This window comes from Oculina patagonica, chromosome 3 (genome assembly GCF_052425735.1).
Source record: "Oculina patagonica isolate OP01 chromosome 3, crgOcupat, whole genome shotgun sequence".
NCBI classification, from domain to species: Eukaryota; Metazoa; Cnidaria; class Anthozoa; order Scleractinia; family Oculinidae; genus Oculina; species Oculina patagonica.
The window spans coordinates 26857993-26885949 of record NC_135760.1 but is presented as its reverse complement, the minus strand read 5'-3'; the positions used below and the strand labels follow the sequence as shown (position 1 = coordinate 26885949).

At 38.3% G+C, this 27957-nt stretch overlaps 1 protein-coding gene across 1 annotated transcript; it reads right to left on the bottom strand.

Moving 5' to 3' along the window:
* Positions 1-223: 223 nt before the first annotated feature.
* On the bottom strand, positions 224-27652 carry LOC144647337 (trafficking protein particle complex subunit 11-like). The gene is made up of 36 exons (XM_078507129.1): positions 27442-27652; positions 24482-24651; positions 20952-21022; positions 19913-20027; positions 18868-18940; positions 17864-17890; positions 17578-17651; positions 17277-17373; positions 16453-16586; positions 15687-15747; positions 15007-15087; positions 14320-14407; positions 13791-13870; positions 13484-13562; positions 12936-12990; positions 12363-12443; positions 11983-12047; positions 11106-11167; positions 10646-10781; positions 10338-10410; positions 10017-10074; positions 9738-9872; positions 9124-9302; positions 7224-7349; positions 6514-6557; positions 5923-6017; positions 5553-5612; positions 4742-4807; positions 4457-4522; positions 4216-4323; positions 3957-4008; positions 3728-3839; positions 3167-3258; positions 2702-2835; positions 2463-2630; positions 224-1714 (listed from the first exon to the last, which is right to left on the bottom strand). The coding sequence occupies exons 1-36, from the start codon at positions 27640-27642 to the stop codon at positions 1688-1690; spliced, it is 3345 nt and encodes a 1114-aa protein (XP_078363255.1). The 5' UTR covers positions 27643-27652; the 3' UTR covers positions 224-1687.
* Between the last annotated feature and the right edge of the window lie 305 nt (positions 27653-27957).

The following is a 27957-nucleotide window of genomic DNA, read 5'->3' as shown; positions in this document are numbered from 1 at the left end:
CCCTTTTGCCCTGTAAATCGGTACGTCGATGTTCAAACTTCACAAAAGAGTTTCTTATTACCGATGTTTGCTCTCGATTTAAGGCCCGAAATATCTAACTCAGTTGGGGGGGGGGGGGGGGGGAGTGGAGGGGCTGAAATTCAGGGTATTCACCTGGCGTTCTCCGAAGGGCACGCCAACCGTTTCCCAGGCCCTCGCGTGTACTTTAAAATATGTTCCACGAGTAAAAAGGAAAAGATGTTTTATTGTAAAACATAACGGCCAGGTTGTTCAAAGTGCAAGTATCCTGATCCAGGGCAAGCGTGACTTTTGATTGCAGATGTTTTCAAACTTTTCAGCGCAGTTTTTTTTTGTAGTTTCTGTCTTCCAGTTGTTACGTCGACTCTTTCCTTGTGATAGCAGCGTCAATTGCTACTCACACAACGCCGGTTTCCAAATCGTTGCCGTAAAATTAAACACATCTGATCAATCACAGCAAATGCAGTTTTAAGAAAAGCTTTTCGAGATAACTTTTCTGCAACAATATGTTGGCTTTGTCACTGTTTAAAACAGTGGCATTGCAATATTTACGGTTCTTATCTGCCGCCAGTCCACAGGAATGCAGCTAAACGTTAATAACTTGACCTGTTGAAATATTTATGTTCAGTTAACAAAGTTGTGTACTTGGATGGAATGTAAAGCTTCCGGGAAAAGGAGTTCTTGCATGTTGTTCGCGTTCCTTGCTAGAATTTCAACGTAGTCGCAACAAAGCATGTTTGTTCTGATTAACATGTTGCATAGTTTGTTTGAACGGATTTTAATCTACACTTAATCAGTATTGATGGGAATAAAGAAAATGGTCACCAAAGATATTGGTATAAAAACAAATTCTGCCCACTTGTACTTTAAGAAATGTATAGAAACTAGTGAGGAGAAATTGTATGTTGACACTGGGGCTTGAAACGTAAAATCACAATTGAAGCACACGCAAGCAAAATGTATCACATAAGTCGAATTCTGAACAGAATTTGTCCGGTTTTACAGTAGTGTCCACAACAAACACAAACTAACCTTTTTTGATCTAAAATATTCACTTTATCTTGGAACTGTTCCACGTTCGTATACAGATTATTGATAACTTCTTCGAGTTTCCCTGATTTTCAGTTTTGGTTTATGTTACACGACAGAATAATCTAAAACTGGTGATAAGCTTCTCTGGGCACGTTTTGTGCTTCGTAACTTATGTCACACACTACAGCTATGTACAAAATACGATTCAAGTCACGGAGCACCAAGGAAAAACCGCTAATAGACCGGACGAGGTTCAACCGTCACATGACATTAACCAACACACACAGTCGTCTCAGGAACGCAACATAACACTGCAACGTTCTTTCGTTGGCACAAAGATGTACGGACGAACCTTCTTTTCACCACACAGGTCGGAATATCAAGCGGGACTTTAGGCAGTCATAATAACGATGCACTTCCAAATCCTACAAAGTGTTCCAGTCAAGCAAAAATCAAATCAGTACTGATTTTCTAGTGACAATCTTTGACTTGCTTCTAGTAACAATCTTTGACTTCCACGTGTCAACTTTGGCTTCCAATTTCGCTTCACGTCCAAGACCATTCCAGTTCTTCTGATCATCCCTATGCTCCAACATTTTTAACCTTAGGAAGGTTATTCTCTTGTTACGGCGTCGTCTCAGGAGCCCAGCTCCCGTCCTCTTGGCTGCGTAATAAAACACAAGTCACAACACCTCTTCAGCAAAGTATTAGAATGCTTATTATGACTGTTTTTAAAATAACCACTAAGCTTGCAAATAGAGCGGTTACTCAAATATCTATCATCAAACCAAAACCAATGACAGCAATCAAACGAAGTGAACCAATCAAAACTGCGGTTTTGAATGGTTCACCAATTCGGGAGGCGCGGAAAAGTGGGTACAAGGAAGTCACGATTGGCTTTGGGTTTTTTCCCACCGTTCCCACCAATGTGGCCCGGGTTCGATTCCGGCCCGGGGCCATATGTGGGTTGAGTTTGTTGTTGGTTCTCGTTCCTGCTCCGAGGGTTTTTCTCCGGGTTCTCCGGTTTTCCTCCCTCTACAAAAACCAACACTTCAAATTCCAATTCGATCTTGGATGCACGTACACGTCTTTACGAGCTCCTGAGCTCTTCCGTGTCACGTGGGTAAATAAATTACATTTACATTTTTTTTGAAAGAAAACCCAGCTATTTTGTTCACGGTACAAGGCATTTTTTGAAAGCGAACAGGTCATTACCTCCAACAGTCAGGGAGAAATCGTCTTACTTACTGTCAACGAAAGAAAAACGTCTACAAGCAAACCAGTCATTTTCTAACATTATGGTATCTTATTACTAAGAAAAAAGACAAACTAGAAAATCGCTGGTCTTGCTTTGGGCAAAAGACAAAACTGAAAGTAATAAAAAAAATTAGAGCAATCACGGTGTTTCTTACCTTAATAAATACATTGGCTGGAACCATTTTCTGTGCGTGCTCATCCCAGCTAACCTGAAAGCGAGGCAGATTGAAATGCAGCTTGGGAAGGGTTACAAAGCCAGCGCAGAGAGGATACAAACTGAACTTGAGCCTGTAATCACCAGTGGGCAGCAGACGAAACTGAATCTAAGGAAGAAACAGATAATTCACTTTTTCCACACACGCGGCATATTTCACATGAATGAAGGCGATCTAACCTGTTTATGACCTGAATACATGAAAGCGTCACTTGGCTCCACTGTCACTTCAACTTCCTGGACTTGAAGCGTTCTATTTCGTACGAGGTAGCTCACAAACAGAGGAGTCTGTACACAGCCATATGCGGGCATATCTGAAACCAAGACGATCATAAGCGATAGTAATCTTTCCGCCCTTTTTTGTCACCACCTCATGGCGTTTTTACGGCACATTCCCTGCCTTTTTCGCCACCTTTCCCATGACGTTTATACGCCAAATTTCCCGCCTTTTTACGACACCATCGCTTGCGTCAAGTTTTCGTGCATTTGTTTCGTCGCCTTTTACCCAACGAAAGGTTTTTGACACTAGATTGGTGTATTCTCCGGGGTATCTCTCAGACAGCCTTGGTATTTGTTTTACGATCCTAACTTAAGATCTGCTTTAATAATAAGAAGGTACTTTACTTTGCATTGCTCAAATCGTACCTGTCTGAATTGTAAATGGAACACTTTCCACTGTGACAGATGGAAAGGTGAGTTCTGTGATCACAACAGGAAATCCATCAGCCGCAGAAGTTCTAAAAAGAAATCAGGAGAAAGGACAACTAGGTCAACAAGAGCAATTAAAAGTCTATTCCCTGAAATTAGAATAGCATGCAATTCAAACAAGGTTTCAGATTTTAAAACGAGAACGTCTCAAATCGCCAAATTTAAAACAGTTTGTTACTAAGGTAAAAATTACACGTGACGTCATCATTTACGAGTCTTTTAACTAGATGTTCTGTGGCGTAGTACATTTCGAGCTAGTACATTTACCTTGCGTTTCGTATTCCCCGATTAGTTTCGAGTCAGTTATAGTTAAGTGTTTATTATTGAACTTGCTTTAATAAGTTAATGTCTAGATTTTCGCCTGTGTTTTGGAACTGCAACCAAGGAGTTTTAACTTTAAGATGTAAGTATAAGACCCATATTTAAACAGTTTACTTGCTTTGTTCTTGATACGTTTTCATGGGGAGTTTTTTGAATGCAACATTCACTTCAACTTACCGTCTCCACTGAAGAGCGAGGTTACCAATGTTAACAACTTTCATTTTACTGACCCCCTCCCTGACAGCCAAGCAGTAGCACTCTGACGCACTCTCACCCTGCTGCAAGGAGACTGGAACCAAGATGCATTGCATCAGAAACAGTAAGGGCTAAAAACAAGCAAGTTATTTTGCTGCCGAGAATTGATTGAGTGAAAAGAAACCATTTTACAACTCATAGCAACTCTTACTTCCTTGTAGTTGGGATCCCATCTCTTCGCCAACGATATTAACTTCTGGGGACTACAAAGCAAACAAACAAACAAGAATATTTCAATAACTTTCAAAGAAACATGACAGTGGAGTGGAATAAGAATTATAATCGAAAAGTCAAAATATCTTCTAAAGAATTTTTTTTTACATAAAGGTTTTTCTTGAACATGTATGTAAGCTACATCTCCCGATATTATGAGACAATGATTGAGAGGGAAATGGACAACATAACCTTACCATGTTAAGGGTGGTGGTAACCATGGTAACAGGCCAAGGTGAAGTGCATTTGATCCCAGCTAATAAGAGAAAAGGTTCTTCTTCAAATACTTGGTCCAGTCTTTCAAGCTAAGAAAAAAGGCACAAAAACGTTACTCAAGACAAAACGCATAAAGCTCTTTGTTTTAAATATAGGTTTAACCCGGCACCTCCGGATTACAAGTCCAGCGCCCTAACCAGAATATCCTGAGTAAATACTTACTTTGAGGTTTGTCAAAGAAAGAGATATTTCAAATGGCATCACAGTCTTGATAACAACACTGTTCTCCTGCAGGTGTAAACAAAGTCAGTATTGAGAGGAGAATATATAATATCAAAAAGAGGAGGTCTTTTGCATCAATTGGTCAAGTGTCCGTCTTAGTACTAATAATTTTAAGATTTACATCAAGTGTGCAAGAACATTATGAACTAGGCTGTTTAATTCTACAGACCAGCTTCTATTTAATGCCATTTGATTAAGATATTTCTTCTGTTCAAACTTTCCTACCTTAACACAAGTACATGTGACAGGCGGAGAGTTGGACTCCACTTGGACGTCCACAGAATACGTGATCTGTTAAGTACAAAAGCAAAGTAACATAATGGTGTGATGGTGCAACTGTAACATAACTAGGGTGTTTACCATTTGCCGGAAAAACAGTTGGAATTACCGTTGAATGGTGAATGCTTAACAAAATAATCAAACCGGCCGAAAGAGATGGGGCCGAAATCCACAATGTCCGAACGGACTTTCCAGCAAAATGCTGTTTCATTTCCTATTCAACCGAAATTTCAAGGATTTCAGGTTAAGGTACATTGTAGGCACCCCTGGTCACACTCAGTTGTTTCCTTACCTTATGCGAATACGTATGGGATCTGATAATTTTAGTGAAAGTATTGACATTACATTACAGGGAATTTTTGTGTGGATCTTATTTCAGATGTGTATTAAGTGAGAGCAAGCTGTTTGACTACGTGGATTGAGAACTAAGCTGATTGCTTCGCAGTCCACAGGCAATGGTGCTCACAGACGGCTCCTTGCAACCTCATGAGCGGCCTTCCTGGTCATGTCATGTATCAGTATTACTCGCATGCAGCCGTTGTTTGGCTGCCCGTGCTGAGCTAGTTTACGGCGTTTCGTGTCCACCCAAATAATGGATGCAAAGGCCTCAGACTTCTAATAGTAATATCGTGCAAAACCTGACCAAAGCATCTGGAAACTTCCTCGAGTAGTCGGCAAAGGAATTTGTCACAGTTTAATTGGCGTTGGTCTCTAAACATCCTTTCGATCTTTCTCTTAAGGTGCTCATGTAACTAACCTTGGCTGTTACAGTCCGGGAACCGACTTGAGAACATTTGACAAAGTAGCACCTCTCGATCTGGAACGTGCAAACAAAACAAGTTACACTGACAGCCAAATAACACTGGTTCTTTACTTTAGCTAACGTGATCAAAATTAATATGCTCATTCAGCTAACTGAACAACAACAGTAGTGTAGCAGCACTCGTAAGCTTGTAACTCTACTGGTCTAACGTAGCAGTTGCTGTTGTTTTGGGAGGTAGGGGCATTGTTCCTGTTGTTTGTTGTATTGTTTTTTCGAAGGGTAGCGGGCCATTCATGCAAGGCCTTGTGAGAGCTGCTCCCGACCCAGTTACAAAGTAGAAAGCTAAAGAGAATGTTGTTAATACCTTTTCGTTTGTTTCTTTCTCTGTGAATTCAATGAAACTCTTTGTTTGTCCTGTAGCTTGATTCGCTGCTGGTACTTCTGAGTAAATCAGAGCGGCTGCAAATAAAAGCAACGGGAGATTAAGGACGAAATGTCAGGCAATTTTCCATTATATTAAAAATATCCTAAAATCGAATACAAGCACAAAACAATAGTTGTCTAAGAAACAACACCAGAGATTGTCGTTAGCGACACAGAACCTTGGATGAGATTGGGAAACTTGGGACGGATTAAAATTGAACAAATTATTGGTAGTTTATTTCTGTTCAGCTTTGGTTTGTTCCTTCGAATATCTGGTAATGTACAAAGCCAACGCATAACACTTAAGGACATTGAAAACGTTTTTAGTCTTAAAGGTGACCAACATCAAAATTCTCCTCACAAAATCACTTCTTAATCAAGAACAAAAGGCTATGAGAATTCATAAAGTGATCACCAAAGGGGAATTGTATGTGGATACTGGGGCTTATAGTTAAAGGGTTAACCTACACAGTAACAAATATCAGCGAAATCTGTGAAACACTTAACAAACTTTTTTTGGACACAAACTTACCACTCTCAGCAGACTCGTGTTCGTCCTGAAATCCCAACCAGACTCTAAAATAATAAAAAATATGAAACATCAACAAGTATTTCAGGCGGTAAGTTCAAACTCGCCGATATTTTTCCCAACAAAGACTACAATCTAAAATATCTATTTCCGAATTTCAGTAACAGGTTCTGTACACCATCACAACACTATAACCAATGTAATAACAGATTCTATTACTACGGGCAATGACAATCGCAACAATGCGACTATCGAGGTGGTAAACGCTGGAAACTTGCGTGAGCCAAAGCACCTGATTGGCTAACAAGACACCTTAGCTTTGTTTGGCTTAAGCAAGCTGCAAAGTATCACTGCGGTAAGCTTCTTATCACTGGTCCTCTATGTAGCAGCCATCTTGTTTTCATTACTGTTCACCATTCAGTGCTGTAAGACCCTACTGGCCGGAGCTGCTAAATTTTAACTTCGTAAGGGGGAGTAGGGATGGTGCAATGGTGAGAGCTCTCACCTCCTACCATTGTAGCCTGGGTTCATAAGTGGGTTGAGTTTGTTGTTGGTTCTCGTCCTTGCGCCGAGGGTTTTTCTTTGGATTTCAGGTTTCCCTCCCTCCACAAAAACCAACACTTCCAAACCCCAATTCGATCGGAAACGGCCCCACACGCTTTAAATGAAGGTAGCTTATTTTTATTATAAACATGTACACTAGTGTGGAATACCTGAGGTCTTTTACAGGCGTCTCTTCCAAGCTTTCAACAACCAGCTGCAGTTCATAAAACTCGTTGACCAGGGCGGGCGGCTCATGCTTGAGTACAATGTTAACTTTTGGCTTGCGTGGTTCAATTCTAGTATTTGAAGACACAGGGGTCAGTTAATTACGGGCATGCGATCAGAGTTGTCTGGACCTTGTGCAAAGTCTGGTATCAGTGGGAGGTGGTTCAATTAAAGTTTACTATTGGAATATTAAAAGCGCACGTTGGATATGAGATGGTAGATAGCCAACAAGGCGCGTATCGCTGAGTTGGCTATAACAATCTCATATCCGACAAGAGCGAGTGGAATAATTATTTTATTAAAACACCCAAAGAATTGTAATAATTGAGCTCCCCAGGCAGCTGTTCTGGTCCACGTGTTTTGGCTACCATATTTGTGGTCAATGGTATATGAGCTCATATACCATTGCCTGTTAACCAATCAAAACGTAAGAATTGCAATATACCATTGTTAGTTTTTGCGACTTTTTTTGCTTGTTTACAAGCGAAAATAGGAGAATAGCAGTTATGTGGGGCAAAATTTGGAACATTCTTGTCATTCTTGTCTACTCTCAAGGGACTTTTTTAATTTCTCAAGGGAATATTTTAATTTCTCAAGGGATTACTTTCCGCTGTGGGTGATCACGCGATCTCGTGGAAAAAACGTGACTTGTCATTTACAAACGTTATATAACAATGTTAAAAGTGACATGTCAGCTTTCTTATCTCAACGCACGTGTGTCTGAAAGGCGATCTATAAAAAGCGTCGCACAAACAATGGATTGCGTAACTAAAACACGAATAAATAGCCACTAGCACTTACATCGTTTAAAAATTACAAACGTCAAAAATAAACCATACCAAAAAACTTGCTCTTTTCAAAGATATTATTGAAGTTAAAACAAATGCAAGAGATGGGGGCTTCTTTTAAGGCTTCTTTTTTAGGCCAAATTTGGTCGCTACAAGCGCCCATTCTATTTCGTCATCAGCCTAGGTCGTTAGGGACGTGACCTCGCGTTGACAGCAATGTTGCATCACAGGCAGACCACCCTATGTGTTCGTGGTTAATTATTGTTGTTGACATGAGACGAACAAAAGAAATTTTGAAATCTATAAGGGTTACTGAAATAAAGCTCTGGAAATAACATATCTAACTACATTTCGCTCTAAATATCTCAATAAAGTTTAATGAAACGTTTATCGACTCATGTGTTGTATTTCTTCGCCTGCGCGGGCCGTTTTAAGCACTTTTTTAACTGATTTAGCCGGCCGAAGGCCAGTAAGAGAGAAAGAGGAGACAAGGCTTGCAAGTCGGCGGCCGCCAGCAGCGACCTCCTCCACTTCAAACCGGAATTAACGCCAAACTACTGAAAATCTCACCTATCTGACGACGGCTATCGATCGGTGAGTTGTTGCTCTATCTCTTCGCCGAATTTGAACTTCATCCCTCCAATAGTTTCCGAGAAAATCCACGCTGAAATCATGCATACGGCTTTTTGACTGCACAGGATAAACCTTCGACTCATACTTCATGCAAAAAAAGTCGGTATCTCGAAGAGACTTTGATTAATAATGAGTAATATAGTTTTTTTGACCATTTTTGTAATGAATGAAACTAACTCCAATTAAATATCAAACTAAATAACAAATTTCTATATCCCATAAATAGTGAAATACCGTAAGCTATAAAATGAGTGGTGTGAGAGTAAAGTATCTTGCCCAAGAACACAACACAATGACCCCGGCCAGAGCTTGAAGCCGGACCGCTCGATCCAGAGTCCAATGCACTATAACCATTAGGCAATCGCGCAACAACAACAACAACAACAAAACTCGTTTTCAAATTCAACAGATGTCGTTTGCTTACTTGATTTTGGAGACAACTTTTAAATCATCCCAATCGATCTGATCTTCCTTGCTAGCGGATTTTAAGCCGTAAGAGACAAATGAGTTGTTTGCAGTGGCAGCCTCCCCTTCCCAACCACTCCACACCAGCACGGCACACCGAGACTCATGGGAACCCAGCTCCAGAGCGACGGAGGTGACCTGGGAGCAACACAAGAAGCATGATTCTTATACAAAATCACATTCAAGAGTCTTATTATGATTATGAAAACTCCATGGGAAGGTAGTTTTGTCCTAGTCAAAACCTGGCAGCCATTTTGAGTGGTCAGGTACAGATCACGCTTCGCTCGATCCTTACTAGAAGACCGAGGACGGTTCTAAGCTAGTGAGAGATAATACAAAGTTTATTTGTTGTTATTATTATTCTTTTCCGTGCCGTTGCCCGCGGGGCATAACATCACTCATGACGCCGGAGGCAAAACAGGAAAATCCGGCCCAATTTTAGCCAATGATAGCGGGTATCATATCTCAACAAGCTCTAGATTTATTATAAGAATTCTTAACATACAACAGAGTGGCAAGTGACAAAAGCTGTTTTAGAAGATTAAATCTAGTTTAGATGCTAGAACGTTTTACCTGAAGCTGTTTTCCAACATCCTCTGGCTGTGGAACGAGCTGGAATGGTATAACTTTAGTCTTGGCTGGTAGGAGATACAGTCCACCCTCTCCTTGTGTCAATCCTGTCTCCACTATGCACTGCTGGTTATAAAACTAATAAAAGACAAAATGGATTAAGACAAGACACAACAAGCCAATTAAAATTGGTGTAGCGTAACAGGGAATCTTTCACTTTCCTCATCGCTTCAACAACATGATTAACATCTGCCTTAGAAGAAGAATTGTGATTTAACTAACCTGATTGCTGAAGAAGACGGCAAGCTTTGAAAAACGGATTGGAAAAGGACAGGACACCCTGAAATGAGAATAACAAAGTTATCAACTTGGTTACAAGGCAGGGTTTTCAAAACAAGCTGGCAACTGCCGGAGTTCCACCGGCTACTTGATTATATGTCACCGGTTACTCTGGTCACAGCAATCAGCTTGCAACAACGAGCTCGGCATTGTCACAGCCGCCTACTTTCCCAGCTGCTGAAGCCTACTTCAAAACATTTTTGAAATCCCTGCAAGGGAATTCATTTATGAATATTTGGTTTTGAAAACTTAACCAATACAAACCTCAAGTAAATCTGAAGGATGATGGTGGAATCTGCTGTGGTTGTAAACGAATCAAATACAACCTTGCATTCAACTATAGAGAGACAAAAAAGAAAATAATCACAATAGGAAACAGCAAGGAAGAAGCACCATGAACACTTGAGAACAATTCTTCAATGGAAAAATCCACTGAAGAATGGACAGCATTTGTGTAACGTATGGATTATAGAAAAATTTCAGCTCCTGAAAAAAAAACTTATTTTTCAGCTGTATAACAAGACTAGTTGTCCAAAACAAATTCCTATTGGCTGATACACAATCACACTCACCAAATGGTGCTATTTGTTCCATCTGTATAGTAAACACCTGGGGTGTCTGTGGTGATGCCTTCAGTGTTTTCCACAATTCCTTTGCTTCTTCCACTGCTTCAAAGTCGCAGCCTGGCTCGGGTTCAGGGCATTCATTCTGTTCACATATTCACAAGAACATAGGAAATAAACCATGTTCTCAGTATTAATTTTAGGTTCACTCTGTTTGCAGGTCTAGACTTGAAAGCAGGCAGGAGGTCACGACTCATATATTCATTTCATATATGGAATCATGTTTGATGTGTGCTGTTTTTAACGTACATCAGATAACTGGGACAATCTTTCATGTATTAAATCTTTTACCCATAGTTTAGACATACATGTATGACATTTTATATCGTCATTTTTTTAACATCCAAGAGCTGAAATGTATGATTATCCCTCTCTAAACACCCCCTTGCAACATAGATGCATTTCTTACCGACATAACTTGAATGAGGTTGGTCTGACATCTTGTTTTCTCTTCAGGTGAATTTTCAACATCTGAATGGTTTCAAGAATCAAGGAATATATTTCACAACAGTATCAGGAGAGAGGGTGAAAACCCTGATTTACCAGCACGTGTTATCCAGCAATCGGCGCAAGAGTTTGATTTGAGGATTTGGAGTTTGGTGGAAGTTACTCTATTATTATTTAGAGTGGATTTGGTCTCTTTGTACAGACAAACAGTAGTTGTTTCTTGGTGTTGCGGAAGGTGCGATAAGCAAATTACGCGAAACAAAAGATCCAAAAACTGCATTTTTAACCCCCATAAGCGGACACCTTTCCTAAATGAACACTTTGTTAGGGTCCCAACCACATACAAACACTTCTTATTTAACCTCCTATAGGCGGCTCCCCTCCCAAGTGAATATGTTTTCAGGCTCAAGGGTGTCCGCTTATGGGTGCTTTTACTGTGATGGTAATCAACTGGTTTTACTTTGTTTCACTGAACAACTTTCTGTTTTGAATTGACGTTTTCGCAAAGATAACATCAACTTACTCCAACAACATCTTACTCCTTTCAGTAAACTTCAGAAACCTCACTAGCCCACTGGGCAAACAATGTTTCGTGACTGAACGTATTTCATGCAAGTTAACTCGAGCAGGGGATATATTGACACTGTAATATAGTAAATACATGTAACATCATTGACTGACAACAACTTTTCATTTGACTCTGAAGATGACTTCCGCTCAGGTTGTCGAAACATCAGTCACCAACAACAGTTCTTCTCAGAACTACTCTCACCCGGATGATCACGCTATACGACCTACTGACACTGTAATGTTACACGGTGACTTGTTTGAAAGGATACATCTACCCATCAGTTCAAGTGAAAGCGTGATGTACTCTTGCACGTTTCCAACCAGATAAGCACACCTAAAATAACCATCATTAAAATTGAATAAGGAAATAAATTGATTACATGGTACAAGAAAGAAATTCGTCAGAATACAAAACAATAGGTCTGTTTTTCTTACTGAACAGATCAGGCCCAGTTCTCTCCTTGTGAAAACGCTTTTTTTTACCCGTGTTTCCCTCCCTAAGGTGCACAAGCTGAAGATTGCTTTGTAAAAGTGCATTCAAAGATGTTATGGTAGTACGAATGTGTTTGCTGCTAATTGTGTTGTTATTATCATCTTCTACAGTTCAAATGAAAAATGAATAAATAAAATAACAACAATGCTGCTGTACCTCAGTGATGTGATCAACACTGAGGTCAGAAGTGACCACCATTTTTCTCTGCGGTAATCCCAGGTGACTCTACCCAACAACCTGAAAAAAGCAACAAAGAAACAGAGTAAGTTATGTCCCAACCTCTTTTGTCATAACTTAGTTGGTAGAGTATTGATAGCCGTTATCAGAAACGTCTTGGATTTAAACCCTACCGAAGCATCAGGGCTTTCTAAAGACCAGCCAAACTGTACAAGCTGGAAATCCAGATATTTTTACAAAACAAAACAAAAACCAGGGGATCTTTACTGAAATCTCATGGAGATTTGCTTAAGACATACATTTAAATGTTGCAACAATTGAAGATAATTTGCTGCTAAATTGTGTTAATTTCTTGTTGTGAAGATGCCATAACCTAGCGAAAGATGTTGGTCAAAACTGGGAGTCTCCAGGTGGGCCTTTTTTAGTTTATTCCCAAACTGTGAAGTTTACTTTCACTTTGGGATACTTATTTCAATCTCACGCTTTCAAAGAAAAGGAGCTCTCCACGGGGTTAAGAGTAAAAGACATGTAAATGAAGGATGGTGCACTTACATTAAAGCTTTGCTATAATCTCTGGCATGATAGTATTCCTCACCCATCTGTACCACTGAAACATTTGAAATAATAAGAATGGTTTGCTCACAGACAGACCACCCTATGTGTTCGTGGTTGACAAAGGTTACATGTTGAAATCAATGGCGTGTACAGAAGACATATAGACAAACATTGTCTCGGCTTCGATTTACTACAAAATAAAAAATCTACTCTAAATGATTCAATAAGAGTTAGATAAAACGTTGAATGAGTCTTGTGTCATGTTTTTTTGCCACCCCGAGCCCTTTCAGGCGTTATTTTGGCTTGGGGACCCAAAAAATAAATATATACACAGAATTCACTGAACGCAGTCAAATTTTGTCGAATTTGTTACTTTCATACATGTACAATAAAATATTTGTAATAAAAAATTATATTTTTGATAAGGTTTGGGGTTTTAACCATGTTTAAATGCATGGAGGCTGCACTGGCTAAAACCCTGTGTAGAGGTAAAGGGGAGATTTTACAATTGACTGCAGCTTGAGGTAAAAAAACAAATCACTTACTAAGATATCTTTTCATCCTAGGAGACTTGTACTTTTTAAACTGAGCCACTGCACTACTAAGAAGAGGAATAATAATCCACTGCAAAAAAAGTGGAATCATACATCAGTATAATATTTTAGTCAAGTCATTGATCCAATAGTTTTCTTACAAAAAGGGCTACTGGCACCCCGCCGGGACTGGCACACAAAATTTAGAACATTTCTAACCAGAACTTTTCAGCGATTTTCCCTGATCTTTCCCTGTCCTGAAGCAACCCTTCCCCACATTCTCCAGGCTGGAAATTGTCATGGTCTAATGAACACTTACTGAGTGGTCCACCTGTATCTCCTGAGCCTGCAATGCTATTATTCCAGCATGCTCTATTGCAGCATCTGGTGGTTCAGCTCCTAGAAATTAAATAAAAGTCAAATTACTTCATTCAACCTGGAAGGTCATTTAATGCTAAATGTCAACTGCAGGGCTGCAAATATTTTTTTTTTCACTTGAAAGGACATATGTCCTTCTAAGACACTATCTTGGTCAGACAAAACAAAAGTTGTGGTCAGACAGATTTTTATTCATCCTTTGCGTCTGACTTTAGCAAATTTGGTCGGCCAATGTCCGATGACTGACTGTTATTTGCAGCTCTGCAACTAAGTGCCTGGCTCCACTAGCCCCTATGGTTATTCCAAGCATCCAGTACTCTTACTTTATTTAATTTTAATTCCTCTCTGTATTAATATTCATGTAAGTGCAAGAGTACACGCAAAGCATCAGGCTTGAAAGCTTTGCATTCAGTGTCCTGTAATACAAACTAGCCAGCTAGTGTTGCAGAGAGGACAATATGTTCTATTACCTTGAAAACCTTGCCTCCAAGGTCTCTGGCCAAAAAAGTCCAAGTTTCCAGCGTTTTCCAAAGGATTCATGGACAGTGGAGTGGTAGTCTGCAGATTATAGACAAGGAACAAAGCAGCTATTATTCAAACTCGCACGTACATAACAGAGACCAACGAGTAATTAAAAAATAATAATAATAAAAAAATAAAATAAAATATAATTTAATACTTCATTAGATATCTTTTTCATTAATTTTAGTTCTAAATTATCAATAACCTTGTCCTGTTTCTTTAAGACCTGTTTCATTTTAATTCAGTGTTAGAGGCCAAGGATTTGACCTTCCAACTTTAATGCAATCCTTATCTGAAAGTTATTGTAAGTTTGAGGATAACAAAAGTCAAAAACGTGGTATGTGACAGAGAACATAATTTGATAACAATATTTAAGTTGATGGTAATCCAAGATTAGCTTAATGCTACTTGGAAAACCAGACCATAATGTCAAAGGAAGATCCTAGAAATTAGGTAATTAAAAAGGGCACCTTGGTGCTAGATGTAAGTTATAAAAATCACAACAAATTATCATGGCAGGCATACTCCAGATGACTATCTACTACATTGGTTCAAGACACATGACCTTCATGCTAATAGAAGATTTTAAAATTCCTATCTGGATTATCCTGATCTTTTAACACAGCTGTACTTACATGACACAAACCCTGGCATAGCTGTCTCCTCACAATAGCATTATTAGCAGCTTGTTGATAGTAGAATCCTGGGTGCTGAGTCTGAAAATAAATATTGGATTTAATAGTCTTGATAATACACTGCCCACCATGTTTAGATATGATTAGCTATTTGATTTTTGCAGTGATAATCATGCATACTAAATGTATTCCACAACCATGTTAACTCTTGTTTAGTTATTAATTGCTTCCTAATTTGTAGCTTTCCTGTTTTTGCATAAGTTTCCTGTTAAATATGAAAGCAAAATGACTCCAGGAATATTTTGCTGGTTTATTGGTCATCTTCCATTTTGGCATCATTTTAAGTTATTTTAGTTAGCTTTTAGAACAGAAATGCATATGCACTATAGAAATTTCATCGTCATCTTCATCATCATTTTGAGTTAATTATTTTGGCTGTACATTTGAGTCAATAGTTTGTGGAATTCATGTCCAACTTTAACTTAAAAGTCATTTTTAAATGACAGATTGATGCTGCAAAAGTGTTGTTGTTGTTTCTGCATGGGTGGCAAGTGGCACTATAAGAGCAAAGGGCATTGCCAAAGAATACAATGCTAAGGCCCTGGCCAGGATTTGAACATGGAAATTTGGATTTTTTGACTATTAGGGTATCACACCAAGAAAGACCATAAAATAATTACCTGCAATGCTGTCAGTCCATTTCTGATGGCTTCATCAAATAGTTCTCCAAACAAACTGAACCTGACAGATTCAATTTATAGTGCTCTGTTATGGGCTTAATTATAATTAATTATTATAACTGATTAAATTTAGTTAAATGACACGTAACAAAGTTTACCTGGGTCGTTTAACTAAGTTAACCGCCACGAGCTAGCGAGCGCTTTTGGTCAGTGTTCACCTGTTCAAGTCAGGCTCACATGGTTTGTCGCAGCTTTGTTTTGTAGCGTGTTTGCATTTGTGTTCTAGCAGTCGTCGAAGCGGTCATCTCTTCAAGCAGATTGGTGGCTTCTCTAGAGGTCATTTTCGAACACTTTTCTAGCAGCATTTGTCTATCTAGGGGCTGGCTGGCCACAGTGGAAGCCCCTGGATATCTCAGGCACCCACCTTCTATTAGTGAGGCAGCAGGTTAATTTAGTACAAGCCGCTTTCCTCTGCATTCTTTTTAACAGCTTTCTACTAACAGTGTTTTCTTACCTTTTCAACAAATACAAATTTGAATTACAGTACTTCTGTCCCTACATTTCTTATAGATTAAAAAAAAAAAAACACAACATCAAGTACTGTTTGGGTAAATTAGATTATATATATTTATCAAAAATAGTTACTTTGTTTATTTTAATGAGTGACCTTTTGAGAAAGTGTTGACATTGTGGGGAAAAATTAGACACTGGTCACTGCTGGGTGTTATACTCCATTGAGCCGTACGGTACAGTCATAACTACTCACTGTTTAGAGAGCCAAGCTGAGTGTTCAAATGCTAGTTCAGGGCAGCCAACTTTCTCCTTGAATAGATCAACATGTTTTCTGAATTGTGAAATGGCATCTAGTGGAGCTGATGCTTGAAAACTTAGACGGCAAATCTGCGTAAGATATTAAGGAAACATTAGGACCTCTTACAAGTCACAAGACATGATTATATGCAATACTTGTGGAAGTAACATACATAAGACTATCATACCTTATTGATACTTAATTTCACAGGTGTTCAATTTCAGGTTTTTTCGCGATTGTAAAAAATTGCCAAATTAAAGATTAATGATGTACCAACTATTACATTAAATATACAGGATATGCATCAACAAAACATTGCCGCGAACAATGTACTGAGACAATGCGTATCCATGCTGTAATACACTTTATGCATTTTTTACAATACACTTTATGCATTTTTTACAATATGCATTTTGGTTGTTCCAGTTTATCTAGAAATTTTTAAAAGTTGAGACCCTTTTTTTCACTGTTTGCCTATCGAAATTGTGAAAATAAAATCTGCCCGCGAAATACTGTCTTGCCAAAGTCGCAAAATTAAGTACAAATAATGAAATAATTTATTAGATGCTTTAGTTTGTAGAATTGCCATTTGTTTTAACAATGCTAACTTTATTTTGGAGACAACACAAAGGCTGTATACTACACACTTGTAATAATATATTACCAATAAACTTTTTGCTTATCCAAAATCCATACATTGCACCATGCTCAGTGTCTTCCTGTAGTAAATTTTGATACTTATGTTCTTACATTTTTTAAAAAACTTTGAAGACACAAACCTTATAATTGACAAATCCTGCAACAACTTTAATTTCTAGCATATTGATGTCACTTGTCTTGAGCTCTCCAAGGAGACTGTAGGCTTGCCGGTAGTGTCTGTAAATACAACAAGTTTTGCATAATAATTTTATTATTACATTTATCATTTTGACATGATAGATCTCTGGCTTATAGATTGTTTAAACTTGTATTGTTAGCAAGGATCTAGTGACTTGAGAAAAGAGTTCACAAATTCACGAAAATATTAACTGATATGCTTTTGCCTACATTAAAAGAAAAAAAACATTGTTGTAGACTTACTTGATAGCAGAATGAGGGTCCTGTCGCAGCTCATTGAAGAAGGCAACCTTAAACTGGTGCCGTACCAACAGCAGCTACAACACAGAAGACACAATACAGTTTCTCCTGCACTAAACAACCTGTTATGATGTGGGTTCAGTAGAATACCTCAGACTTTTATTTGTGAGTAAATTATTTACAATAAGGGTAATTATTTCCTTCAGCCTAGATCCTGTCTTTTTTACATAACAATTCAAAGTAGCCCATTTAAAGGCAATTTTAAATCTTTGCTTCTTTACATACTTACCTGATGAGTTCCCTTGTTAAGAAATTCCTGCAACAAGAGGAGTAAAATATTTTTTCATAATCCATTCATTTTACTTAGGCATTGAAATATCAGTTTTTACAGTCAGTACACTTAAATAAAATGATTTTTGAATTGTCAGTTCAGTTTGTTTTGTCTCTCATTTGATATTCTAATCACCGGCCTACTTGCCAATGCACTGAGGCCAAACCCCAGGGGGGTACTCCGGCTTGTAAATGACAGGGATGATCGAATGGAGGCAAAACTCAGGACCCAAAAAAAATCCCTAAGTCTTCCGACATTACCCAAAAAAATCCCTGGACCAAAATATAACCCCCCAAAAAATCCCTCGTGAAATTACTTCTAAATTGCCAGGAAGGGCAATAATATAACACAACGGAAGATCATAAAATTGAATGCTTGGTTTTTTATTCATCATACCATATATACGCCAAGGCCGTACCAAGGCACTTTCGTTCGTTTTTAATACCCCAAAAAATCCCCTATTTAAATCAAGTCACCCAATAAATACTTACCAAATTTTCCAACCCAAAAAAGTCCCAGAATCGAAAATTTCAAACCCAAAAAAATCACCCCCGTCATTTACAAGCCGGAGTACCCCCCCCCCCCCCTGGGGGCCAAACAAGAATCAGATGATGGTCACCCTTAAAGTGGTTTCATGCACTTGCCTTGAGTTTCAAAAGAAATTTGCATAATTTTATTCTTTGGTTTTGCATTAAACTGAGTGATTGGTTTAACAAATTCATTGCAATTTCTTGTCCAATCAGAAGAAAACCAAAACCATTCTTGGCTTGCTTACACATGTTTTCCCACACTTTACGCTGGCTATATGTATTTGCTTCGAGTTTTGGTTGGCTCACTGAATTGTTTGTGTTCTTTGTGCATGATTGACCAGAGTGATTACTTTGGTTTTGGTTTTGTGACACTCAATTGAAAACAGCTAGAAACAAAGTGAACTCAACCAGGAACAGTATTTATTATCTGACCTTGTGTGCTTTAACTCTTCTACATTCTCCATGGTAGTAACTCTGGGCTAAATCATAGAATGCATTTTCCAACCTTATGAAGAAAGGAAAAGATTAGTTTGGATTTGGTATTGTCATAAATACATGCAACATGTATGGTCATACATGTTGCATGTATTTATGACAATACCAAATCCAAACTAATGCTGTAGTGATTAGCACTGAGAAACTAAACATCTCCATTCTTCAGGTGTTCATACCTATTATGACGTTATGATCAAAAATCTAAGCACACCGGCAAAACATAAATCACCTAATTAGAACATTATTTTTTATTGCTGGTAAAAATAAGTTGCTACAGATCTTTTTTTTAATTATAAAGTCATGCAGTGCATCTCTTATTAGCCAATTAAATGCAAGCTTGCTTGGGATCAAATTGAGAGAATACAGGCTCTTGGTCTTGTCTATATAGACCTTGTTGTGCTCAATCTGTACTGTCAATGCCTAGGCTAGGATAGGGTTTCAAAAACATGTACACATACATGTTTTGAATTAAGGCTTGCAAGGTGTCAAAAGTAATTTCAATAGATGTGAACCTTACCAAATATTCAAAAGGTAAAGGGTAAAGTCTGTGTATGAGCCTTAAGTGGCCCATCAGGCCAGAGCTTAATCCAGTCTCTGGGGCATGAAGAGACTAGGAGTATTTCTACTCTCCCCTGGATGGGATGTAAGTCCATCTCAGGGCTTCCCCCTGACATTAAATTTACTGGTACCCGTTTTAACACCTGTATGAAGAGAGGCACTGTGAGAATAAAGTGTCTTGCCCAGGAACACAACTCAGTGCCCTGGCCCTAGACCCCTTGATCCAGAGTTCAGTGCACTAACCACTAGGGCCAATACCCCTCCCAAAGTAATCAAAAGCTTTCTATTTACTTGTTGGGTCAGGTAGCGTATAGCTGACCTTGTTAGGTTTTTAAACTGAGACCTTCTTTTATTTAGAATGCTGCCTAAGCTGGATATTCTTCCACTATGGCCTACACTCTATCTTCTTTCACAATAATGTTACCTGATTGTATAACCAATCAAGTGATCTGTATGTGGAAGGACAAACAGAGATTTGGCTGACAAATCACATGCACTGCATAGTGTGGCTGCTCTTTCCAATGCCTGTAAATCATCACCTGTTGTATTAATGGTTCAAACATAACACTTAAAGGAAATTCACTGGGGAAGAAATTATAGTGAAACTATACAGCAATTACAGTGCTGGTGCATGGTGGCCACTCCAATATCTTTGCACAGATTTGATTCTCTTGGATGCTAAGTGAGCTCAGTTTTTCTTTTGCAAGATCACTTTCTCTGCAGATGTGTGATTTTTTTCTCTGCCACAATTTTTGTGAAAAAAATATGTAAATTTTCATTGTTCTGCCCTCACGTCAATGAATTCTGCTCTTGTTTCATTATGTGGCACTTACATATTCCCTCTATAATGGTTTTAAAGGGGAACACCAACTGTAATTATACAAGACTTATGCAACTGAACTACTTAGATACGATTTGACCACAAGTTATCCTAATAACTGCGCTAAAAACCACAGAGACCACACATGCTAATGAGGGTATTTATTTTCAGATAACCAGGTCGGTGACCCCAAATATTTTTGTATCTCCAGCATAAGTAACTTGTAATAAATATATGACTAAAGGAAAAGTTTGAAAAAATCTATCATGTAGAATATTTTCACAGAATGTCCTTGAATGAAGGAAACCTGCCAATCTGAACAATATCTAAAAGGACTGATGATGTCAGAGTCACTGTAGGTTTGATTGTGAAAAACTAGCCACGGGTAAAAAAACTAAAGTAAACTTTCCCAGCCAGTGGTCAATACTATTAGATGAAATTGATTATGAGAACACAGAGGAGAGTGAAGGTAAATGTTACAGACTTTGCCATTAATTTTACATTATCCTTAATAGTGAACTCAAGTTAAAAAGTTCCCAGCAAACAAATAAATACCAATATTGTTAAAAGAACATAATAATATAAATTAAAGAAAGTTACTACAAAAAGTTTGAATTTACTTAGTATTGTTATTGTGCCTTACCAGGTGGAAGAGGTGCATTCTTTTGAATTAGCACCACAGCTACTTTAGTGTTCTGGTCTTGAAGGCTGCTCCTGTTTGGGAAGTAACAGATTATTTAATAAAAAAACAATCATGTACATTGACACAGCCTGATGCTAACAAGAGAATTCGAAAGTTCATTTGGGCTGCAGGTGATGGTAAATAAATTCACGTTCCTTTAAAAACTTTCTAGCGTTTTTTTGCTCAGATTATGTAAATAAAAATCAATTTTTCCAAAATACCAAAAAAATGCCAGTTATAACCTCTGGGCTTATACAAGGTTCATAAGGAATTTTGCACAGGATATAACTGGGGAACTTATTTTCAGAGGGACTTACAAGCAACATAAAAACCCCGAAAATGAGCTGTCAACGACTTCAACACCCTAATGAGGGATATAAGAAAATCCACTGATCCAACAATTTGATCTGCATTCTACTTGAAAACATATTCTTTGCCAGACTTAACATTAAAATACAATGTTCTAAGTAAGTTAATGTGGAAAAGTTGAATGGGGAGGGCTTATATCTGGTGGGGGAGGGGATAGCTTACTACTGTCATATTGCAGTGTAGAATAAAGTCATAAAAATGCAAAGTAAATGTTGAGGTTTAAAATGAATTTTAGGTCAAAATGTTTTCAAACTGGTTTGATTTGTAATTTTTTCTTTGTTTAGGATAATGATAATAAATCTTGACTTCACCAACAAATCCATTTTTTCGACATTTTTTGCTTGTTTACAAGCAAAAGGAAGGAGAATAGCAGTTATGTGGGGTAATCTGGAACCAGAAGGAACCACATTCTTGTTAACTCTCAAGGGACTGTTTTAATTTCTCAAGGGAATACTCTCCGCTGTGGGTCATCAAAGTGCGTGACTTGTTAAGTGTCACTCTATAGTTGTGCTTCAGCACTTCCGTTCTTGTAGAAAAAACGTGACTTGTCAAATTTACAAACGTTATATAACAATCAAAAACGTGAGTAGACCAAATCTTACGTCACATAACCAATTAAGAATGTAAGGGGTTCAGCGCTCGAAGGCAGCGAAGTTTAAAATGATTAAGAGCGCAATTTGTACTGGTACAAGTCTTTAGGCAATAATACTAGTAATACGTGACTCGCAGGGCCTCGTGAAGCTCTGGGTTATTGTTGCCTAGTAACGGACAAAATACAGCAGACAGAATACAAACAGAAACTGAACAACAACGAACTGCACGATTACAGAGACTTCGACAAAATACCGCGGACAGAATACAACAGAAACTGAACAACAACGAACTGCACGATTACAGAGACCTCAACAAAATACAGCAGACAGAATACAAACAGAAACTGAACAACAACGAACTGCACGATTACAGAGACTTCGACAAAATACAGTAGACAGAATACAAACAGAAACTGAACAACAACGAACTGCACGATTACAGAGACTTCGACAAAATACCGCGGAAAGAATACAAACAGCAACTGAACAACAACGAACTGCACGATTACAGAGACTTCGACAAAATACCGCGGACAGATTACAAACAGAAACTGAACAACAACGAACTGCACGATTACAGAGACTTCGACAAAATGCCGCAGATAGAATACAAACAGAAGCTGAAGACACAAGAATACAGAGATTACAATTACTGAGACAAAATTATACAGACAGACTTTTAGTAGAATCAACTGAACAGCTACAGGATAGATTACAATTAAGAAGGGAAAGTGATGCAGCGCGCTTACAATTAGAATCGGAGGAGGTGAGAAATATTCGATTACAGTCTGCTCGAGAAAATAGTGCCACGCGTAGACAACAACAACAATTACAGCAACAGCAACAGGAACTAAACAGAGATGATTATCTTTCCAATGGATGGAGAAATCCCGATCAGCCTTTACATCAGCAACAATGGGTTCAGAACGAAATGGCAAATTTTCATACAACAATGAACAGTTTTCAACATCAGCAGTTTATAGCATAAATAGGCGTTGAGGGAGTATTATGTGGAAATCAGTGTTATTTTAATCCGAAAAGAAAAACGATAAAAATGAAAGGCTCAGGATTCGAACCCATAAAAAAAATAAGAAAAAAAAAAAAAACCCTAGCCGGATTCGAACCCCCGCCCTCAGTCCCGAAGATCTGATTTCAAGTTCGACGCCTTACCATTAGGCCACCAGCGCGCGGCGGCCGTGTGACGTCATTTCCGCCACACACCAAGCTCACAAATAAATAAATAAATATATATATATATATATGACCGTAAACTCCACACGAGATTTCATCCCGCCTGAGCCCTTTGAGGGACAAAATTATACACCCCGCTACGCTCGGCCTTTGGCCTCGCTTCGTGAGGAATTAATTTAACCTAAAACGATTAACAACGCAAATTTGTACTGGTACAAGTCTTTCACACACTAAAACATTGCTAATAGTTAACCAAAGGGAACTCATTTCTTGACAATTGATTATTTCCGCTGAATTGCACAATTTAGAATTGCAACATCATTAAATGTGTTAAGTGATATTTACAAGTGTTTTTGTAGCCTGTTGTGAAATTACTTCCGGTGGAAGCAGTAAACGCTAAATGTTTTTGCTTCTGTTCAGAAGTTAATGCATTGCCATTAGAAAAATAAACAGCAACTGTTTTACTCGAAATGTAGTCGTTAGAAATGGCACGTGTAGCCGTAAGGTAAAGAATAATGCAAGGAGAAGCGGCTTTTGGTAATATCCAAACGAAAATTTACTTCTCAATGTGGGGTTAAGATTGCGTGACGAGACAAAAGGTAACTCTGTCGTGCGTAACCTTTATCGGGAATCCTGCATTAAGCCAAGTAGAAATCTTTCTAACTCGAAAGGAAACAACTATTTCGATTAAAGGCAAATGTCAAAGTTTACCATTTTTAACCAAGCCAAAGTATATGAGTCGCAAAGCACCCAGCCGTCGCGACCGACAAATACAGCATTTCCTCCGCGAAAATAAAAAAAAGGCTTAAACTAAAAGACGTTTGAATTCTTCCATGATATGTTCGAACAACAATGCCCAGGATAAACCTTCTACTCATACTAACTTCATGCAAAAAAAGTCGATATCTCGAAGAGATCTTTGATGTTTCTTTGTGTCAGCCAAAATTTCTTTGACTTTTCACTGACTTTGACAAGGACTAAGATTTTCTTTGATTTTTGCAAATTTCCCTGACTATTCCCTGACCGTGGCAACCCTGATTCTTGTATATTTTTACAAGTTGTGCTGTATTTTATGAGCTCATAGGACAAGTGAAAACAAACATTGAGCAAAAAATTATACACAGCAATACATATACTTATTATAAATGTTTATTTAAAAACTTATCATCCAACTGGTTCTAATCTTAATATAACAGCAAAATGACTTACTCAACAAAAAATAACAAGATACATTCTATTGCTTCACAAGATTTCTTTTTTTTTACTGAGTGAAGTTATGCAAGAGATGTGTACTAATTTTTGCATACAGTTGAATAATAGTTTCTTTCTCACTAGTACCTGACTTTCTCCAGTTTTGAGGCACATTCAGTTTGTTTGTCTCTCCACTGAGTATCATCCCAATCCAGCTCATAAAACATGACCACCACAGCTGGAGTGAGGTACAGATGCTTGTGCATCCACTTTGTCTTCAGAACTCCCTTTGGTAAATACCACTCATATGTAGAACGCTAGAACATGGAATCAACATAAAACTTGTCATAAAAGATGTGTTTATCGTTCATCGTTGTGTAAGATAGGAAAGATGATTTTTTTGTTTGCCTCACGATGGAATCACTTTGAGGTATTGATGATACTGCTAGTTTTTATCCTCACCTAATGAAGACTAGCAGTATTGCAGTCAAAATGTCACAATCAACAACGTTTATCTTTTCTAATTGGAGGATTACATGTGCCCCCCAGGGGGCAGGAGAGGGATATTAGAGATCAGGGCTTATTTCACATCTTTGCCAACTCTCGTTATCCAGGAATGACTTGATTACTGATCAAAACATTGTTCCGTGTTCTCCAAATCAGGTGGTAACCGGTAAAAAATACCACGACTCTTTACCGCCTAGAACGGCTTAGAAATCTTGAATATTGAACAGGTAAATACCAAAGTAATGGCACTCGTTTCACCTTCGTAGTCGTGATCGAAAATAAAAGAAGAGATGGAAAATAAATAGTGACAAATGCAATATTTCTTTACAATTTTGCGCTAGTATTCAATATTATTCTTTATTTCCCTTCGCTTTCCAAATCTCTAAGTGTTGATACCAATCGAAGAAAGAGCAAGTTTTGGCACACTTTTTCGGCAAGTGCACATCTATTGTTGCACAGTTTTCACGATCAATTCCAAAATGAAGCAAAAAGATTCCTTGCTGTCCTTTCACTTTGTTTCTTGACAATCAAAACAGTCACAAAGGCAAAGATGTAAAACAATTTTAGAAGTGAGAAACATTAGTTACATATAATATTTCAGTTTTCGAAAACATGCCGAAAAGGATGTCTGGAAAACCCGAATAGCGAATAGCGAATAGTCGCGAATAGCGAATAGTACGAAGAGTGTGAATAGTCGCGAATAGTCGCGAATAGTGACAAATAGTCGCGAATAGTGACAAATAGTCGCGAATAGTGACGAATAGTGACGAATAGTCGCAAATAGTGACTAGTGACGCTTGCTTGCATTAATTTTATTCCCCTCTCTTTTTTGGACTCTGCCTGGGGCTGTCGATCACCGGCAAGAAAACAAAAAACACAATAATAAGCTAATGGAGACACTTTTTCAACATAAAACATAAGAAATTCCGTTTATCATTTATAACTTCTCTCCTACCAAGCATCCATTTTAGCGGGAAAATCTCACGTTGTTGCGAGGCGTGACTGAGAACTTCATGTCTCTAATTTGTCACTATTCGTCACTATTTGCGAACATTCGTCACTATCGCGACTATTTGTCACTATTCCCGACTATTCGCACTATTCGTACTATTCGCTATTCGCGACTATTCGCTATTCACTATTGGGGTTTTCCAGACACCCATGCCGAAAATAGTTGATTGCTTAGTTGACCGTAGCTCACGCGTGGTGTAGGCAATGGCAGCTTTCGTTGTCAAATTCTTCTAATTTAGTTTGCAAGTGTTTCAAACAAAACTAATACAAACAATGCCATCGTGAATGCCAAGTTTTCAAAGCAAAGAAAAAAGGAGCTCAAGTGATTCGTAGAAAAGACGAAACAGGATATTTCAAGTAATACGTCATGTAAGGGACAGGAAATGTATCCCATGTAGGTGCATTAGAAAACGACTGAGATTTACCGCAATTTCTTTGCCGGTGTCACACCGGATTTGGACCCCCCGGTCTAATTCCGCTAGCGGATATGAACCCCCTTCGCCGATTTTGACCCCCCTAAACAATTGTTATTTAAGCTTTGTTTCCCTCCTACTCAGTAAATTGCGATCTTTATTCTAACGAACATTTATTCAAATAAACTAACTTGACAATAAGGGACTTATAGCCGAACATATTTTGTTATAATTTCAGACGTATACAACAAACTAACAAAAAACACAATTGTAAATTTGGTTCGGCACTTAAGCCCCATGTCAACAAAAATGACACTTGATTTTCATTTGGGAGAGGTTGCTACATAAATTGCTATAAATTTTGCAATGCGCATGTTTGGTAAACACATTTCAATGTCCATGAAATATTCGTATTGACATTTACGTTTACGACTTCAGGAGTACGAAGGTAAGGTATGATCACTTTTGACAGGGGTCCAAGCAGATGCAGATATGGACTCCTGGGAGTCCATATCTGCTAGCGGATTTGGACCGGGGGGGTACATATCCGAATCCAGGGGGGTCCAAATCGGCTAGGACACCGGTTTGAAACATTTTCTTACCTGCTGTGCTAAAAACTAGGGAGAACACTGATTGTTCTCCCATACAGGTCGCTAAATCTCCTCAATAGGAAGGAAAGTGCTTGAATACATATTTTCCCACTTATTTTGGGCAATTTCAAGGGGAAATTTTCAATTTATCATGTTTTTTTTGTGGTTGAATTAACAGAGCTCCAATTTTTACTCCATTTCTGGGGTCGATAACAGGTGAATGTACCTTACAGTAACATTGGAGATCTCCTAATTTTTAATTGGCACTCTTGTTTAAAATCATAAATCAGCTAGGTTACATATTCGTCTTCAGTTGGGATTGGATTGTGTGTTGTTAACCCTAAATTTTCCAAGGGTGGTCTCCTTGCCACATAACTTGCATATACAAATGCTTAGGTGATGACAATAATCAACTAGGTCTTTTACCTTGATGTATTAAATACAAACATTTCAAGACTAACATTAAATGAAACGTATAAAAACAAAAAGTTGAATTATTACTACTTGGGCCTGCGGTAAGACGAAATATCTTAATTAAGATTTTAGTCTTTACGGAGAAAGAGTGAAGAGAAGAGTAAAGAGTTACCTTCGACTTGGCTTTGGGAAACTCGTGATCGATTGGCAGAAGTCTGAAAGAAAGTGGAACTCTCTCAGGATGCCTGTTGACAGAGAAAGACTCCCAGATGGCTTTATGTAAAGGTTTCTGAATTATATCAAGCCCCATAAGAGCTACAAGGCCAAGTGGCCGAGTCGCCAGTTCTGTTGGAAACTCACTGGCAGCCGCCATCTTTGTTTGGGTAAAGTACCTGGCCTCGTTTTCAAGGTTTACTGACTTCCGTTCCGCTGTCACCGGAAGTAGTGGCTTTCGATATATGATGGAAACAAGAGAAAAATTTTCAACAAGCCGCAAACGACGGTTTCAAGTGACTTCTCTATAAACAAATTGATAACTTTACCTACCTTGAAACTCTGTTTCAAAAATGTTTTGAAATTTTTTGGAGGGGAAGGTGGTGTGGGTGAGCCGGAATTTGAAACCTTAACCACATCACAAAAAGTACCTGCGTAAAGTAAATATGGGGCAGATAACTCTTAAAGCAAAATC